The sequence below is a fragment of the Strix aluco genome, chromosome 11 (assembly GCF_031877795.1).
Source record: "Strix aluco isolate bStrAlu1 chromosome 11, bStrAlu1.hap1, whole genome shotgun sequence".
In the NCBI taxonomy this organism is placed as follows: domain Eukaryota; kingdom Metazoa; phylum Chordata; class Aves; order Strigiformes; family Strigidae; genus Strix; species Strix aluco.
Window position 1 is genome coordinate 9,479,192 of NC_133941.1, and position 18,260 is coordinate 9,497,451.

At 40.1% G+C, this 18,260-nt stretch overlaps 1 protein-coding gene across 1 annotated transcript in view; it reads right to left on the minus strand.

The window, feature by feature from the left end:
• Positions 1 to 18,260, minus strand: part of RYBP (RING1 and YY1 binding protein) — a 46,772-nt gene that overhangs the window by 6,751 nt on the left and 21,761 nt on the right. Inside the window, exons 3-4 of the mRNA XM_074836036.1 lie at positions 1,766 to 1,942; positions 1,557 to 1,655 (exon numbers count right to left, since the gene is read on the minus strand). Of these exons, the coding sequence (XP_074692137.1) occupies positions 1,557 to 1,655; positions 1,766 to 1,942 (276 nt within the window). The remainder of the gene's footprint in view (positions 1 to 1,556; positions 1,656 to 1,765; positions 1,943 to 18,260) is intronic.

An 18,260-nucleotide genomic window follows, 5' to 3' on the forward strand; every position in this document is an offset into this window, starting at 1 on the left:
TTAAAAGACAATTTACAAAAAAACAGTTAAGAAACCTGGACACAGAAAAAAAAATCTGAGATAACTTGTGACTGTAAAAATAAGATCCTTTAAAAAGACTCTTGACAGTACTCCTGAGGGCAGTGAATTGCAAGATAAGTTCCACTAAACTAAATACTTAAAAAAAGACAGATTAAGAACTGAAGATGATGTATCCCTTAAAAATATCCAGCTAGACCTGATGCTATTAAGGATTAATTAGGAATGACAAAAGCTTGCCACAAAACGTGGACTAAAAGACTCCACAGTAGACAGAGTGACTCCTTCAAGAAGTAAAAACAATTATTTGATGTAATCTATCAATTTAATATTATGTCATTAGTCAAATGCATCAAGTCTCCTGCATTCTAAGTCTCAAAAGAAGTACCATTTCAAAATGAACAGGACAAAAACAAACCCCAAAAACTTATTGCAATAAAGCTGTATTTCTCTAATTAAATCAGGAATGGACACTTTGATCTTTGGGGGCCAAGGAAGAGTTAATAGCAGTCCCTGCAACAGCTCAGTCTTCAAGCACAGCAAATCTCACATTGCCTTCACTACCTTCAAGCCAGTTACTGTGTAAAGGATATTCACTCCTATTAAACATTTTCATGCTATTATTTAAAAACCTCCAAGAGAACAGTTTTCTGCAGAGTCATGTCTTGCCAACCTTAATGCTAACAGCAGTGTGAACCATATCTCCCATGTGCTTTACAACTGTTTGCAGCTAACTAACATTGCTTCAGTTCACGTGGCTTCACTATAAAATACTTATTACAGCACATTTTATAAAGAGATGCAATTCTTATATAGCCCACATCGGCAAAGTGCCCAGTTGAATTCTGCCTCCTATAGCTAGCTCTAAGTTCAATAATATAAAAACTGTTCTTTGATGCTGAATTTTTGATTTAAGAAATAAAGTACAAGACACTGCTTAAAGAAAACAAGCATGGAGTATCAGTACAGGCAAGACTAGGAATAAGCCTCTCTCCACAGACAGCTCCTCATTTGAAACTCAGACAAACATAAAACCAACTATTCATGCTTTTTGTTGATAGCAAGATTCTAGCAAACCTGTTCACGCAGTCTTTTAATTCCTGGATACTTGGAAAATTATCTTGAAAATTACAATGGCTGAATTATGGATAAGTAAAAAAGTAACCTTTGTTACTGCTACCAAGTGAGGATAAGAATTTGATAAAGACCGCTAAGATTGCTGGTTAATGTTTTTCCCCCACTGTGTTTTACAGCCAAAAGCATTACTGCCCAATTGACAATACAATTATTTTAGCAGAGAAATTAAAACTGAGTGGAGAATAGAACAAATATTTCCAGTGCCTGAATCTGTCCTCACCAGCAGAGTGTTTGAGTGCTTGTACATGGAGAAGGCTTGTGCCCACCGATGGTCTTGCCATACTAACACTGACAGACCCCATGGGTTCTGTCTCTGTCCATCAAAAAAAAAAAAAAAAAAAAGAGAGCCTGCTATTTAACAATTCTCAGATACTGAGGGCTTAACTTTAGCATAAAGTTACCTTGAAGTGTGATTTGAGTCGCTGGTCTTTGTTGTAGTATTCCCAGACTGTATACTGTTCGCTTCGCTAGGAGGATCTTTCACAATATCTGACTTTGGTCTGTAAGAATTGGAAGGAAGGAGGAGAGTATGATGTTAGTTTAACCGCACAATTAATGCGCAGTGCTAATGAAATCACTCAGCATTTAATAGTGTGTCCTTCAAACTTACTTGGTCTTCTTGTTAGTGTTCTTCTTTGTAACACTTGGACTAATTTCCTTCTCTTTGTCAGGTTTTTCTTTGTCTTGTTTTTCCACTTTCTCCTTCTTCTCCTTCTTAGGCGGTGGTGGGGTTGCATATTGCTGGGCAACTTGTTGTGCCACCAACTGAGAATTTATTCTAGGTTTTCTATAATGACAATAAAAAGAGAGATCTATAGTCAGTTTTACACAGTAAAAATTACTTCACCAAAAGCAGTATGAAGATTTATTTCAGCAACCAAGGAAGAATACTCCACTTATAAAGAACCAAAAGGATGTCCTTATTTAATGTGAAGTACTACTGCTGCTACCACCAAACAAGAAATTCTAAAATTAAGAGATATTCCAAACTGCCGTTTCATCAGTTTTTAACCTAATCTAACATTAAGTATAATGAACCCTTTCTTCCATCTGTGTCATGAAATCACAGCCAATGTTGCAGGGACAACAGTGAAAAAGCAGCTTTCAGGAAGTTGCCAGCCATGCACTGTGGCTACACTTTAAGAGAAGGAACAGAGAGAGTAATAAAAATAAGTTTCTGATAAACATCAGTCTCCTTCATATCTTTCAATTTATTTTTTCAAATGAGCTTCTGGTTTCCTGAAGCAGCAAACCTCGCACAAATAACAATGAACAAGAGAAGGTAACTGAGATGACTTTGTCCGGAGGGCTGAGACTGAAGCTCACTGGCAGGAGCACAGAAGACAAGCGGGCATTCACACTTCCACGGGGAACGGCCGTGCCAGCCTCCGACACACCGTCTTCACACAATTGTCTGCAGTCCCCAGTGGTGCTCGGACAAAATACACAAGCAAACTGCCTTTCAAAGTCTATTTCCATTTCAAATTATGATTTACACAAACAAGTAGCTTTGCATGTAACCAATACCTTAGTTATTGGTCCTCACATATCTTGCAGAAATTTGTACCTTTGTCTCGCCTACATTCCTTATCCAAACTCTAATGTCTTCTCAACAACTCAAAACCTCTCCCTCCTGGCCTGGCATATCACAAAGCAGTTCATACTCTGAATACTCTTGACTATTCATGATCAATTCGACTCCTTCAACATGCCAAAAAGATCTATACTCCCTGTGTCCACTCAGCTTGGGGCGGGGGAAGAGAACCAGGTTATCAACATCATTAGTCATCCATTATGAACTGAATACTAATTGCAACAGTTGCTCAAGCTTGTCCACAGCATCATTATCATTAAGTCAACAACTGGAACACAGAAACCCAAGGGTTTCTGCTGCAGAGCTCTGTACCTGTACCCAGTTTTTACTACAAATATCTAGAGAGACTTTAAGAAGCTACTTAGTGGTTTCATGTGTTTAAAAAAAAAAAAAAAAACAACAACAAAACAAAAAAAAAATAAACCACAAAACAAACAATGTACAAAACACTAACTGCTCACATGTAGCATATGCATTTAGACCTGATACAGACAATGGAACACCCAGAAAAGTTCTACACCGTCACAGGAAAATCCAAGTATCTAATAAGCTGCTCTTGGCACTGGCTTGCTGTGTAACTGTACCAAGATGAGTATATCTGGCTTCAGTAAGAGCAAATAGTTCATTTCACTACCACAGCTTATTATGAAGTCTATGCAACAGGTTGTAATCAGGCCTCTGACCTGGCTCAACACCACTGGCATTTGGATTTTTCACCCAACATGGAAACTGTAACTCATTTTATGCTACAATCTGCAAACATTTCTGAGTGAACAAAGATGATCTGGGCTTCAGCCTTAAATAATGATGATCCTGCAAAGTTACCTGTTCCATGGAACAGTGAAGATAGTTATACAGACAGAAATTGCTATATACGGGACGTTAAATGCAAGGATGCTAAATGAGAATAAACACCTAAGAAAAAGTGCTTTGGTTACATGGAAAAGATTTTCAGATTGATGCAACCACACTAAAAGCTGACAAAACCAGCCTGTGTCAAACAATCTGCTGACTGCTTACTCAAAAAAGGGGGGAAGGGATAAAGTGACAAGAAATCTTCAAAGAGAGGGCAGATACCATCTCCCTACATGACTATACATGATTAACCTCACTGCTTGAAGCTGCCACTTCTGCCCAGACTCAGTTATTTGCTGTTTACACAACCAGCTAAGTCAGAAACCCGAGCCATTCATGGGAAATCCCAACTGAGGAGCCTGAGAGCACCTTCAAAATTCTTACACTTTGTACGAGTCTGATGAGTCTGCTCGTGATGTTATTTCCAAGCCTTACGTCCAACCTATGCAGCTACTACTGAGCTGCTGTTCCTGTTGCAGAACTGCTGCACTGCTTGAACGAAGATACAAATTTTAAAATGGAAACTTCAATTTTAAATTAAAATTTTAAAAACACATAAATAAGTCACACTGCATTTCCCTAGAGAAGGCTGGAATCCAAAAAAAGACCAGCCTTAAAGCGCTCCCATGGAGACACTTCACCCCGTGCTCTTCCACTCCTTATCTCTGCCTGTGATGGCACACTACATTTATTAAGTCTTATCATTTTCTGGCCAGCCACTGACATAACTATCACAACTTCTCCAAACCCCGTATTTGCATATTCCTTCTTACACGCCATGATGACTCGCTGGAAGGGGCAAACCCAAAACTGAAAGCGAAGAGAGCAGGCAGCAGTGTGCGCAGGCAGGGGAGCAGCCCTGCTGATGGGGTTTCTCCTGCCACACCGAGGAAGGAAGCAGAAAGCTGCTGAGACTTTGGTCAACACCGAGCGTGTTTCAAGATCTGCTGTACTACTACAACAGATTATTATTTTTTTTTTAAATAACGCAAATAATGTAATTCCAATTCCTAATTTGACCATTTCACTCACACAAGCAGCAAGCTTAGGAAGGTTAAAAACCAGGTAAATTAAGCAACTGGCATACTAATAGCAATAATAATAGGAGTTATAAAATCCTTCAAATAAGGCCCACACTGTCACTCCAGCCAGGATACACTGGTTACAAGTCCTTTACAAAAAAGCCAAGCAAAGCAAGTAGAGCGGCGCATTTTTAACCACAGCACACTACAACCATAGTAACCACAATCAAGTAAAGTAGCTGCAATATCCAAAACTTGCTCCAAGTTTCCCTGCCTACCAAAAACACACTTCAAGGGCTAACGCTGATCTAATCTAGCATCCCTAGCACAGATCACCCCTCCAGACACTGGTCCTGCCTCTACAGCCATCCATGCCACATCCTAGTCATGCTGTTTGTCAAAGCAGCCACCCTCCTCATGAATGTTGTGAAGTTTTCTCCAGCTGCGGCAGCAGGTAGCTTGCATTGCCTTCTAGAAATAAGGAAAACGGTAAATTCAACAATACTCTGCAGTGGATACTAGTCATCTTCCCTTTCAGAATTTGAACAAGGAAAAAAAAATATCAGTGGAGAGAACCAAGCCTCATTCCCACTTGAGCTACAATGATTTAACATGCTCTGGCTTCTACCACAGAATTTGGAGTCATAAGAACAGAAAGATCCCTTTTTTTTCTTTTTCTGTTTTTGAACACTGCAATGTGTTTGAGACTCCCTGCCCCTAATTTAGTTCCAGCTGGCCTTTAATGAGTTGGGGCTTTTTTGCAACCTCTAAAGAGAATGTTTCAACCCAAATACACCACTATTATATTAAAATAAGTTATCACTTGAGAAGAATAACCTGAAGAGAGAGTTGAAACCACTTCTAAAGTTTTTGTAAGAATACAAACAGCCACACAAACAAGTATTAACCATTTTTTACTCCCAAATCCACTCACCAGCTTACCTTCTGTAACATTAAACTGTTCATACAAACAAAGAATACATCTAAGGGACAAAAACCAAATGCCAATGCAGACTCTTCCAAGCTTTCTAATCAGCACTCGCACTCAAGGAACAACTATACCGTCATTCACTAGAAGGTTTAAAGTAACAACATCACACAGCTAACAAGTCTCAACTTCCAAAAAATTATTTGAAGAGATACAATACTTAGTATTACACTTGGTTCTTGAATTGCTAAGCAGACACCAAATGCTGAGCCATGGTGCTCTGCTGCTTCTTACAGGCCACCAGGTCTTCCCGAGGAGAAGATGAAGATGGGCGTTTTCTATATCTGTTCCCTGGTCCATGTTGGGTCCTCTCTGACACCAGCAGCACCCAACGTCTGCTACAAGAGACTCTGCTTGATTCCCCCCAACCTATGTCTTTACAACTCGAAGTGTGCTATTACACCTTGGTGGCCACCATTACTTATGCTGCTCTGCACCTAGTACCAGGTGAGGGCTTTCAAGAACGGAGAAGCCAGTATCGTGCAGTAGTAACACATGCCAGCAGACAATGCCAACAGATGAACATTATAAGACAATTTTCAATGCAAGTATCTGAAATAGGTAGGTTTCCTTCTACCTGAACATTTGCTTGGACAATTTTCCCCTAATTTAAGCGACAGCCTAGGTAACGGCTCAACCATCAAGATCCAAATAAATGAACATCACCCTTTTTCTTTTTTCAGCATAAAGAGGATTGTCTTCTCCCCTTCTAAAACTAAGCAATTAAACTAAATTAAAGCGTGCTTTCAAAGTTATGTTCAGCCAAATATATTGTTTCATATTCGTTAAACTCTAGTTTACATCACAGGAGCAGATACTTGCGCAACAATGTGTGATCTTTGCAGCAAGGACATACTGATGCATGAAAAAGCTGAAATATATTTGTCTATTCAGGGCATGGTTTTGGCACCTAGGTCTTTATCGTAAATGATGTGCACAAATACTCTTTGCTACCTTTTAGTAACAGACCTCTACAGAAGTGTTACGCCTGCAAATACTATACCCTCAGATTGTAATATGAAGTGATACTGGGATGTTTGGCTCATGGGAAGCAGAATAAATGCAAGACCTTTCCTGAAGGTCTCACTGCCTGTGTTAGTGTGCTCTTGAAATAATAAAAGTAAAATGAAAAGAAAAAGAAACAAAAAACAACTGTATTTTTAGGGTTCTGGCAAGCACGTCGCAGCGTTTCACTACTTGCATTTTCTTCTGTATCTCAAAGCTTCCCTTTAAAGCCTGTCTCAGGACCAAATCCAGAGCACTGACACCCAGGAATTCTGCTGCTCCACTCCTAACCCCTGCAACTGGGCTTAGGAGTGGAGCAGCACAAATCACTGCACATCCAACACACGGTAGTTACTCGGACCTGGATTTCAACAGGGCTATAGGATGAATTGCACCGTATTTTTCATGTGGCCCTAATTTCTATAGCTGTTTGGGATTTCTTTAGTCCTGCTGCCCTGAGAAAAGCCAAGCCACCCGCCTCCTGCAGACACTGCGGAGCAGAGACAGCAGCTGGCTTCATACCCACAGCAACACACAGAGACCTTGAGGGACTCTGGCAATCCCCAGAAATGTGGATCTAATTACAATTGCTCTTACTTTCCTATAACTATGTTAGCAGAAGAATGAAAGTGGCATCGAGTGGGATTTCAGAGTCAGAAGTCTCATGTAATGTGAAGTACCAAGGATTTGGATAATTTCATGCTGTTCTGGCTTTGATGCAAGCAGCGATACCAGCAGACCTCTGCACAGCTCGCCATTTCTTTGAGAAACTGTGTTTCATATGCTGTGCAGTGTGAAGTACATGATTATTTTAATAATCCTAGTTACACGTGAATATATCTTTGCTCAAAGAAAAACAAGAGAACAAGACTAAAAGTATTTACATGAGCATTTATAAAAGTTATTGCCAGAACAATAATACAATAAGCATACTTCTGAGCAATACTGTAAATCAAGGTTAGAAACTAACCCATGAACACATTAAAAAAATTAACATCTTAAAAGAATTTTACATCCAGAAGCACCAAAGCTTTGGAGAAATTAAGCCATAAACATGATGGGGTGAGCTCTCATTCTTGCATGCATATTTTCCAGCTCATTTGTGATGACCACACAGTCCTTTTTAGCAACAAGAAAAAGGATGAATGGACAAATTGTCCTTAGTGCACAACTGCAGAGCATATGGAAGCTGTATACATTTATCTGATAAGTTCTCCGTGTAATACAAGACCACAAGGCAACGATAAAAACAGTAAAAGACAACTAGAAGGACAAACAGCAAGAAGTATCTGACTGAGCAATATTTTGTTGAATGAACAGAATTTTCCTTTAACACTGATGTGCTAATGTTGCATTTTTGTTTAGAAGACCGATGTTTAAAAATACAGAAGCTAATCTAAGGACATCTACTTCTGGGCTGCAGGTGCTGGGCACAGCAGTATGTTTGAAAGATTCTGAGTGTTAAGTCTGAACATTTAGAGAAAAAGAGTGAAAGAAAACAGCTTCACACAAACAAAACAATTGTTGGCCACAAAATAAGTACATTTAAAAGTGTGGCCACCTCCAGAAATCCTGCAACAAACTGTTCAACATCCTCCTTGACCATCCAGCCCACTGTCTCCTATCTTCTTGGAAAAGCCAAGAATAAGCAACACTGATAAAGGAGCCTCAGCTTTGCAATAACTATTCCTGGCCACGACAACAAACCTTGAGCTGTTCAGATTTCAGAAGAACTGTATTTTAAAACTTTTTGTTTGTTCACCAGAAGTTTTTAGACTTCAGGTCATTTCTCACAGTTTGAACACCACCCCCCCACTACTTAGGTTTTTAAACTTTTAAAAGTTCAGTATTATTCGCAGTACTTAATATTTACTGGTCTCACAAAGCTGCCAGCTCCCTGCCTTTTAGGGTGGAAACCCGCTTTCCTTTTTTTAAATCAGATTAAGAATGGGAAAGTTATTATATGAAATGCAATCTGTCACCTCCATTTACACAACATGACGTGCATTACTGTTTGCTGTAAAGTCACTGCCTCTGTGATGCTATAGGGTAGCTGAGGCTCTTTGAATGATGCCTGTAAAAAGAATACTTAGTTCTTACTTGTTACAGGAGCCTTAGCATTACTTATTTTTAATTATTTTGGTGTATTTGCAAATCAAAGCGTATAAATCCAAGAGTTTTATTCCCAGAGTTGTCACTGCACAGATTCTGCAGCTCATGTTTCTGATTTCTTTTTTAGTGAAAAAATGCTAAAAATTGCAAAACCAGTATTAAAGACAGTCCCAGAATTGATCTATGAAACTATTCCAGTATGACTGCTCAATAGCATAGTATAATAGGTTTTTCAATACTTTTACAGTTCTTTTTTAATATACATTGTTTCATATAATCCCATTACAAAAAAGTCTGAAGTCAGGGCCACAAGATGTTTTTGGAAGCAGTTTCACCAAAATTTTGCCATCCTGAAGTTGAGTAGTCACATAATTCCTCAAAACACCTGTTCTAATAAAGTAGAGAACTGGAAATTGCCAACACCATTTGCAGGCACTACCACAAATCAGGGCCATTCACCTCCTACCAAATTAAGTAAGAAACATCTTATACAGTGCTCCTTGCACAGCCAGACTTAGGATCTGGTGGGCCACCAGCAAGAAAGGAGCCCCAAGCCAGAGAACAGGGCGACTTGGGAATTTGTTAGAACATTTTCAGTGGAGAAGCACCAGTGTTTGCATCTTTGCAAGTATATGGAACTTGCATGAAATTTGGTTTGGTTTTTTTTTTTTCCCCAAGGGAGATTGAAAAAAAATCACAGACTGGGCTTTCTGGTTAAAAAGTACTAAGCCTGACATTGATCATAAACCTGAGTGTTTTTTCCATGCAGTCTCACGGGCTCCGCTTACCTTACTGCCCTGGGTCTTTGTCCTTCTCTACCACACAACCCTATAAAAATAATGCAAAAAGATACGTCTAACACTGTAAGGTGCACATTTTGGACTACAAGTTTATTCTGATACACCTCTGTGGAGGGTTCACGATACCAAGTAGCGTGAGACAGCAGCAAACAAAAGCTCCTGTACACTCTGGAGAATGAAGAGTCATCCCTACAAGCTCTCCCGCAAAACAGCTCAAGAGCCACAGATCTCCCCTTTTGCAGCTATTCAATTTGAAATCACATGATGGCAAAAGAGAGTTAAACACAAGTTGTTCTTCAGGCTTCTCTGATACCAGAGAATGGAGGGAAAATAGTGGTGACGGTGAATAACAATGCTGAGTATCAGTTACTTGAAGTGAGCTGGAGGTTTACTTAACTGCTAATACCATAAAATTTAACTTAGTATGTCTGCAGGAGGCAAAACAAAAGTCATGCTGAAATTTTGGAAGAAATGCTGCTCTGTTTCTCCTTTTAGAGTAAGAGCCTGCCTGGAAGCTTGCACCGTGTTGGCGGTCTTGCCCATCTTCTCATCTGTAGCACCTATCTAAGCTGCAACAGGAGATAATTTCATATCTCATCTGCAGCAGCTAACGAGTGCCAGCAAAAACCTCGAGGCTGTCCAGCAGATGCTCACCCGGCAGTTGCTTTCTCTGCCTAATCTGAATCCCTGGAAGAGGCCAGCTCCGACCACAGCAACTGCTCCTGGCTGGTCTTAGCTCTGTCCCGGGAGCTACAGGTGGAGGCTGCAGCCCCCAATGCCTGTCCTTACCAGCTGTGTGGTGCCAACTTGCAGAGCTCCCCGGGCACTGCAGGAGCTTGGGGGGGGGTATGTGTGTGTGGGGGGTGGGGGGGTGTGTGTGTGTGTGTGGGGGGGGGTGTCGATTTTTATATATGTGTATATATATACATACATATATATGTGTGTGTATACACATATACACACACATACACACATCTGCCTCCCCAGCAAGGCAGCAATGAATAGCTGAGTACTCAGTAAGGATTGTGCCTGTGTTCATCTGCTAGAATTACTTCCAATAGGAGCATCTCTTAAGGACTAGAATGGGAAAAGGTCTGAATTAGCTTTTTCTGCTTTCATTAAAAAATAAAGCACGTTTCCTTAAATAAGGAGTTCAACACACTTCTAAATAAATTTATAAGCAGTAAGGAATTGGCAAAACACCAAATTTACCACATTTTAAGCACATTTTGTCTTGTTTGATGGGGAAGCAGAACTGTCCAAATGATCACAACTTCATTATGCTTACAAATATTATAAAGCTACTTCTGATTCATGACTATATATAAAATCCAAGACAAAAGTACATACCCAAAATTAGTTTTTCAGATGCTTTCTTGCTCCACTATTTTACACAAAAAATAATTTTCTACTAAGATTTTTTAATGGGCCATTAAAAAAAATCAGAAATTAAGAAAAAAGAGCACAATACATCTCTCCTGCTTAAAACAAAACTTGCAATATGTCATAGATTAAAATAGCATCAATTCCCAATTGCAACATCACTCTAAATTCCAGTTGAATAAGAACAACTTTACAACTTCCCTTCTTGCTCCCTTCTTGCCTAAGCATTTGCTTACCACCAGTAGTAGTCAGGTCCACGGCTAAGCATTCAGAAAAAAGCACTGCCTCCTATTCATTTATTGCATTTATAGGGAAGAAGTTCTACAGCAGTAGAAAAATTGTGCTAACATATACAAAATCCACAACCGAGTGTTTATGGAATGAGGTACAACTGTAAATGTAAAAATCACACCAAGCCCAAACTTGAAAAGATGGCCTTGAGATTACTAAATTTTTCTTAGGTATGTGAATTTCATTGGTCACCAATAATTTTAGTCGTATGTTGCAAGTGCTGCACAAGCTTCATTTCTAGAAACTTACTGCAATCACCCTCATCATGCTATTGACCCATTCACTGATCCACTCAGAGATTCAGTTTAATCCATCACTGAAAATTCAAATCAGTACTTTAGCAGGTTGTACACCAAAACAGTAAAACGTGTTTTGCAGCTAGTTGTGGTGTTTTCATCTACAGACACACCTTACTGCAAAATACCAAATGTTCCATGATTTACAAGGACTTACAAAATTGTTATGGAAAATTCACTGATCTCAGCACAAAATTTACTTGCCTACTACCACCAGAATGATGATAAAACTAAGGCCATTTTACTTGCTTGTCAAAAATAAGCTGCTCTCACTAGCAAAAATTTGAAAACAGTTCGTAAAGCTGGCAGCAACCAAGATGCGTATAATAAAATACTCAGATTTACAACAAAACCAATTACTTAAATACTTCTTCTGATTTGACTGTTTATTAAGCTATGTATAATCCTGAGGAAAGCGAACAGGCTCAAAACTTCTTGTTGAGTAACTGGGTACAGTTGGCAGCATGAGGGTATAAATGAGTCCAATGAAAATTTAACATGTATGTTCCACAAAGCAACTGCTCATGGTTATTGTATTATGAATTAAAATAATGAAAATCTGAGGAAAATAATAGTTTTAGCAACTCTAACTAAAGCTAAAACTAGGAATACCAGACTTGGTGTCATAAAAGGGCTTTATTACTGCTGCTAACATATGTATTTCCATTTCAGACACCAAAATCTTGAGTAGTAAGGGAAATTGTCACGTATAACACCATCTTTTAATCCAGCTTGACATGTCCCATCCAGGAGCATCTGCCTCCAGGTTTTGGGATACTTAAGTTTGATGCTTCAAAATCACAGCAGGAGACAGACCAAACTTGGAAAACAAACAAGAAAAAGGAGAGATGCTGAGAAAATGAGCTCCCTACCGAAAGAGAGACATCAGTTAAGTTCTGTTGATCCCCTCCCCAAAGGTGTGTACTAAAACTAGAAAGTAAAATACATTTCTGAAAGCATCATTCTTAAAAGTGTGCTACTGGGTAAGCACAAAGACAAACTTACACTTTTCTCTTATAGGAAGATGAGTTTTAAGTTCTCTCTTTTAACATGCCCAAGCATCTCCAAATTTGAGTACGTATTGACATAAAATGCCTAATGTGGCATCACATATATGGCACCATTCCCGAAGCAGCCTGTCAATTTTTTTTTTTTTTTTTAAGAGAAAATTTAATATGGTCTAATCTATGTCTGAAAAAATATCAACATTTAAATAATTTGTCTAAAACACCACCTGTTGTACAGCTAGAGTTGAATGAGATTTTAAGGTTTTGAAGACGCACACCAGTATCATCAGTCCAGAATTTGTGTTTTGACAACACATTTTCGACATCCATAACTTTTATTAGCAAATGGAATGTAAATTTTAACTTTGAAATAAGATGAATTTCTATAAACTTGGAGACTGAAATTTTAAAACTTAGAGCCTAAGTTTTAAAATCAGCTCCGATGCAGAGATCAAGAGTAACTTTCTTTTGCAATCACTGTCACCCTTTCAAAATACTGTCCTAAAATCAGCCTAACAGGACTGAAACAGTCTACAAACCTGTGAGCAATGGTCACTAGCAAGAACTACATAAAGGGGTTTCTACTCACTTAAGCATAATGCTTAAATTTACGTAATACTTACTCTTTAAGAAATGCAGATAACCTGAGTACCTAACCTGCGATAGAGAGGCACGATAGCTTTGCTTAAAAACAACTAAGGAATTTCTACTGAGTAACTCTTTTGCAGAGTCGCCTGGCAATGCAGAGGTGGGCTGGTTTATCAGAGTAAAATTTCACTGTGTTTGCATGACACTGGAACACTGTACACAGAAAAAAGAACTTCTCTATTATATACCAGCCAGACTAAGTTCACACAGAAGCAAAATCAGAAACTACCATTTCTACAACAGATGCCGAATAGTCTCAATAGGCCCTATATCTCCAGGGATGCCATTTAAAAAAAAAAAAAAAAAAGGCAAGCCAATTGAGCAAGGCAGTAATTTTAATTCAGCTACATCAAACACTGAAGGCTTTACCTAAATGAGAGAAACTGAGTTTTTCCAGCACGCAAAACCTCCTATTAAAAAAAAAAAAAAAAATCAATTATAGGATTTCCTTTCATATGAAAGCAACACTTCAAGAGTCCTCTAACAACCAGGACGTAGCTTTGCCAACAAAGGTCCAGCCTGCAGCAGCTATGCAATTTAAAAGACATGTCAGGGCTGCTGCAATGTGGAGCAGACGCTGCTCCCCAGCACTGCTCGGGAAGCCAACACAGCACCAGGAGCCAGTACCCACTGGTACCAGTAAATGGTACCCCACCTACTCCTTCATACCTCTGTCCCAGCATGGTCTGCAGTGAAAGAGTCGCTGTCAACGGTTTAATAAATCAGTTTGCTTTTCTAAACACAAGACGAAATAAAAGACACTCTGAAGGACAATGAGGCAGGCAGACATGCATTTTCAAAAGGCCACCATGTGCTCAGAGGAGCTTTTTTCCCCCCCTTTGTGTCCTCTGAACACAAACGGAGAACTGAACGCAGACGTACAAGTGACTTTCTGGGGTGTCCGGCTCCATCCAGGCAGCACAACACACGGCAACCCTGCGCACAACACGCTGCTGCCCGGGAAAGCCGGAGGAGAGGTCAGGTGCTGGGCTGCCATCGATAGCTGGTCTTCGAGCACCATGGGAACAAGGCAGCCTGAGAGCACAGAAACTTTTGCTTTCAAATTATTACTCCTGGGCGTGAGGAACTGACCCAGATGGTTTCAAAGTTTGCCAGGAAACAATACTGCAATACTCAATTCTGAAGCTCTTCCTCCCGCTAAGAGAAAGCCTTAGAAGAAGCCTATTTAGTAAACTGCTGGTTCCCTACCTGGGGTACCAGTGTGAGTTACCTACGTGTACCTAGCACATTGTAGGATAGGGAAACCAAACTACCTTTATAAACAAAACTAGCAGAAAGCACTATCCTACATAACAAAAAGCCAGAAACAATTAATTAAAACAACAGAAACATTTCCAAATCCTCTGCAAGCCAACTTCTGATCTGCAGATAGTAATAATAACTACTTGTTCAGGCAAAACTATCACTTTTCAAGAAAAGTTCTCAGATAAGGTAATCTTGAGCCTAAAATGCTCATTTTATTGTCTTCTTGAGTGTCATACCACTGTTATCAACCTGAAAACTACTATTTTGCAGCTTTGCATATGCTCACATGGCTTGCATTTATTTGTACACACACAGACACACACGAAAATACACAACCAAAATCCTGAATTGCCATCACTCTGATGCAAGCCACAAGGAGGGAAAGCAAGCAAATTCAGTTCAAAGTTCTTTTCTTTTTTTTGTTTTTCCTTAATTCTTCAAATTAAGGTGAATTGAATTCTGGTGCTCCATCCTAAAGGAGTGGTTAGTCTCGCTGAAAACTACCAGTTACACTGTGAACCTGTGCCAGCTGCAAATCACTCCAACTGCCCTGGCACCATCATTTAAAGTCATTTTCCATTTAAAGAGTCTCACATCAGCGCCAGCACAGCCTTTCATTACCCATCCCACTTAATACCCACAATCTCTCCACAGCTCACTCGCTCGGTCTCCACTGACCAAGCAGCACAGAGACTGATGTGCGGATTACTGGGATTCCTAATGCCTTTTCTCCCTGCTGGCTGAGCGCTGAGTGCTTGGCAGCCTGCCTGACCCGCAACACGTGTGGGTTTGTCAGCCTAATGCACTATGTCATCTGGAGAGTCTCGGGACGAAGCGGGACCCAACAGCGTCCGCATAGCAACGGCTGACGGCTCCCAAGACTTCCAGCTACTACACTTTCCAGCACTGGTGAAAAAAGAGGTACAGAAGTGAGCGTCTGGGTGATTGCCACCGCTTGCTTTCTGAGAGGCAAATACGCAAGGTAAGAGCAACAGCATTCAGCACGATCCTTTAACCAAAGGCTGGAAAGTCAACACAGGGCTTTCCCGTACAAAACATCCGTTCTTACGTGATTGTTGTCTTGCAATGACTCAGAATCTTGCACATCAGGATTCTGGATTTGAGTAAGTTTTTTTTCATGTAACCTACCTCCTATTCACTAAATAATGACACTGAAAATTCAGAGATACGGGCTCAAAAATCAGTTGTGACCAAGTCAGTTGTCACTCATCAGCTGAAGATGTTGCTATTAAACTGCACCTATGCCCGGCATTTAGGCAGGGCAGAAAGAAATTAGGCTTGGGCATTTTTCGATATAAAAGATATATACTGAGACATTTTCAAATGAGACAATACATCAGCCCTGTAAATCCCACTGTAAGTTCTTACAGGATGAGTGTACAAAAGGAAATACCACACAATGTGCAAATAGCAAATAAATGCCAATTTAAAGATCATGCCTAACTAAAAAGTGTGATGAAAGTGAAACTGGTTTGTAGATGAATGAAATAGAGAAGCCAGCAGAGATCTTACTTGGAAATGGAAGAAAAGAAAACGTAAAATAGAGCTGAAGTTTCACTTCCCTCTATACAACAAAATACAACAGAAAGCTCAAGCACAGCACATGGCACATCCTCTACAACCTCCTCAGGCAACACATGCTGTCCACACAAACCAATATTTTCTACTTTATATCTGATGTCAGATTACAGATTTTTTTTTTGTGAATTCTCTGAGTAAAGACAAATATTACCAACTATATAACTAAATACAGAGATTTTTAGACAGCGTATTATAAACCTAGTTTTCTGCTAATAAATACATACTATTTTATAATAGGAAACACAAACAGAACAACTAAAGGGAAGTCTCGAAAAGCACTACTAAGCAGTCCAACTGCGTCGAGTTTGGTTCTGGTTTAAGCCTATCATCCAGCTCTCAGCATCACATATATGCAGGCACCTCTGTCTCGGGTGTATTTATCAAGACACCCCTTGGTTAGGTTTAGTTCCACCTAACTACAGGGAAACTCTAACAAACAGCAACTTGCTTGCTTGAGGATGATTACAGCAGAAGAAATGAATTTTTTCTGAGCCCTGGGACTACACCACACTGGCGATATACATCTACCAGATTAGACAAATTACTTGCTTCTAGAGGTTTTTTTTTAAAAAAAAAAAAAGTGAGATTCTACTACGTTATGTTGCTTCCTCCTCTAATTTCTTCCTGGATTTGAGCTTTTCACAAATTGCTTATCACCAGAATTTCCAAGTTAAAGCAAGCTAAAAACAGAACCTTGTTTTTACTCAAATGCATTGTGGAAAACAACGTGGACTGAGTTGAGCAATCACTTCCTAAGGAGCTTGTACCCTCACTCTGCACCAAAACTGGGGAGAGAAAAAGAGCAAAAGCTTTCAGGGCTAGCATACCTTTGTGAGCAATTGCACACATACAAACCATCTAGAGGAAAAAACAGAAAATATTTGCTCATCATCATCTCTTTTCATAATCTCTGGGGTCACTTGCATCGGTAGCAAGTGCCAGGATTCAAACCATTTAAAGACTTCCCCATCCACCTGCACTGCCCACATGAGACAGCCCTGCCTGCTCCCACCACCGGCTCTTCAAATCCACCTATTCCTCCTTGCCAGTTCTCAACACAGCCACAAAACAAGCTGGGTCGACACCAGCGCACTGGCAGTTTGAGCACTCATGGTGAACAGCAGCAAGGAAGGTCATGAGCACTGAAGCCCCCACACAAGTATTTGTAGCCTGGCCTGGAACCCCAAAAGCCTATTTAACGACTTTAAAGACTGAGTGGCAACTTCGAAAAACATGTAGGCTTAAATTCACTACCTGACAATGGTCACTTCTGCTAGAAAACTTGTGGGTACACAAGGCAGGAAAGGTTGGTGCAACCACCTCAATGCTGCAATAACACAACTGCTCACTTTTCAAATAAGTTTCCTCAGAAGAAACTGAAAGCAATCAAACAACACAGAAAAACGCATGGAAATTATCATTATGGCACAAAAACAAAAGCAGAAAAGCTTTTATGAGCCTCCTTTTAACAAAAGAAAGTCTAATTTTGAAACAGCTGCTTCACTGACTCAAGCCCACGCCCCGAGGCAGGGGCTAGGTTTGGTTTTGTTTCTGTTTATTTCACAGTTTCCCTGTTTATTCAGCTTCTTTCCTCTCCCAGTGGCAGCCAGGGCAGCGCAGGGCAAGCGGCTTCATCCAAAACCAACAAGGAGTCCTTGCCCCCAACAGCAGCTCCATGCTGTTCTTTGAAATGCAGGTAGCTATGGCCTTCTGAACTTGCAAGAAGCTTCAAGTCTTTTCTAAAGGAAAATGTGGCAAAGCACCTCAGAGTTTGCTTGAAAAAAATTCCTTTTCTCCCCCCCCCCCCCCCCCCAAGTGTCATATTAAGCTGAAAGAAGGTGGTGAAGGTGAAGGGGGAAAAGCCCATGAGTTACGCAGTCTAAGCTCTATGTAGCTTAAATGTTACTTATACAACTGTTAAAAAAGAGTTTGTTCCTTCCCTGGAGGGTGAACACCTTTCCTAGACATGCTGGTATGGTCACCAAATGGTTGGGAAGCATCAGGCTGCTCTGCTGACAGACAAATATGCTTCGGTGGCATTTCAGACGATCCATCATACACTGAAGTTTAACCTCAGTGATACCAATTCCACCATCTTGAAGTGAACAACTTTTGCCTTAGGCACACAGAGGACTGAGTTACTGCAGGATTGGAGGCTGAAGGAAGAGTAACGATGTGAACCTTTTAAACATACATTTGTAGCAGGAAACCTGGATACTGAACATCCTTTGTAAAC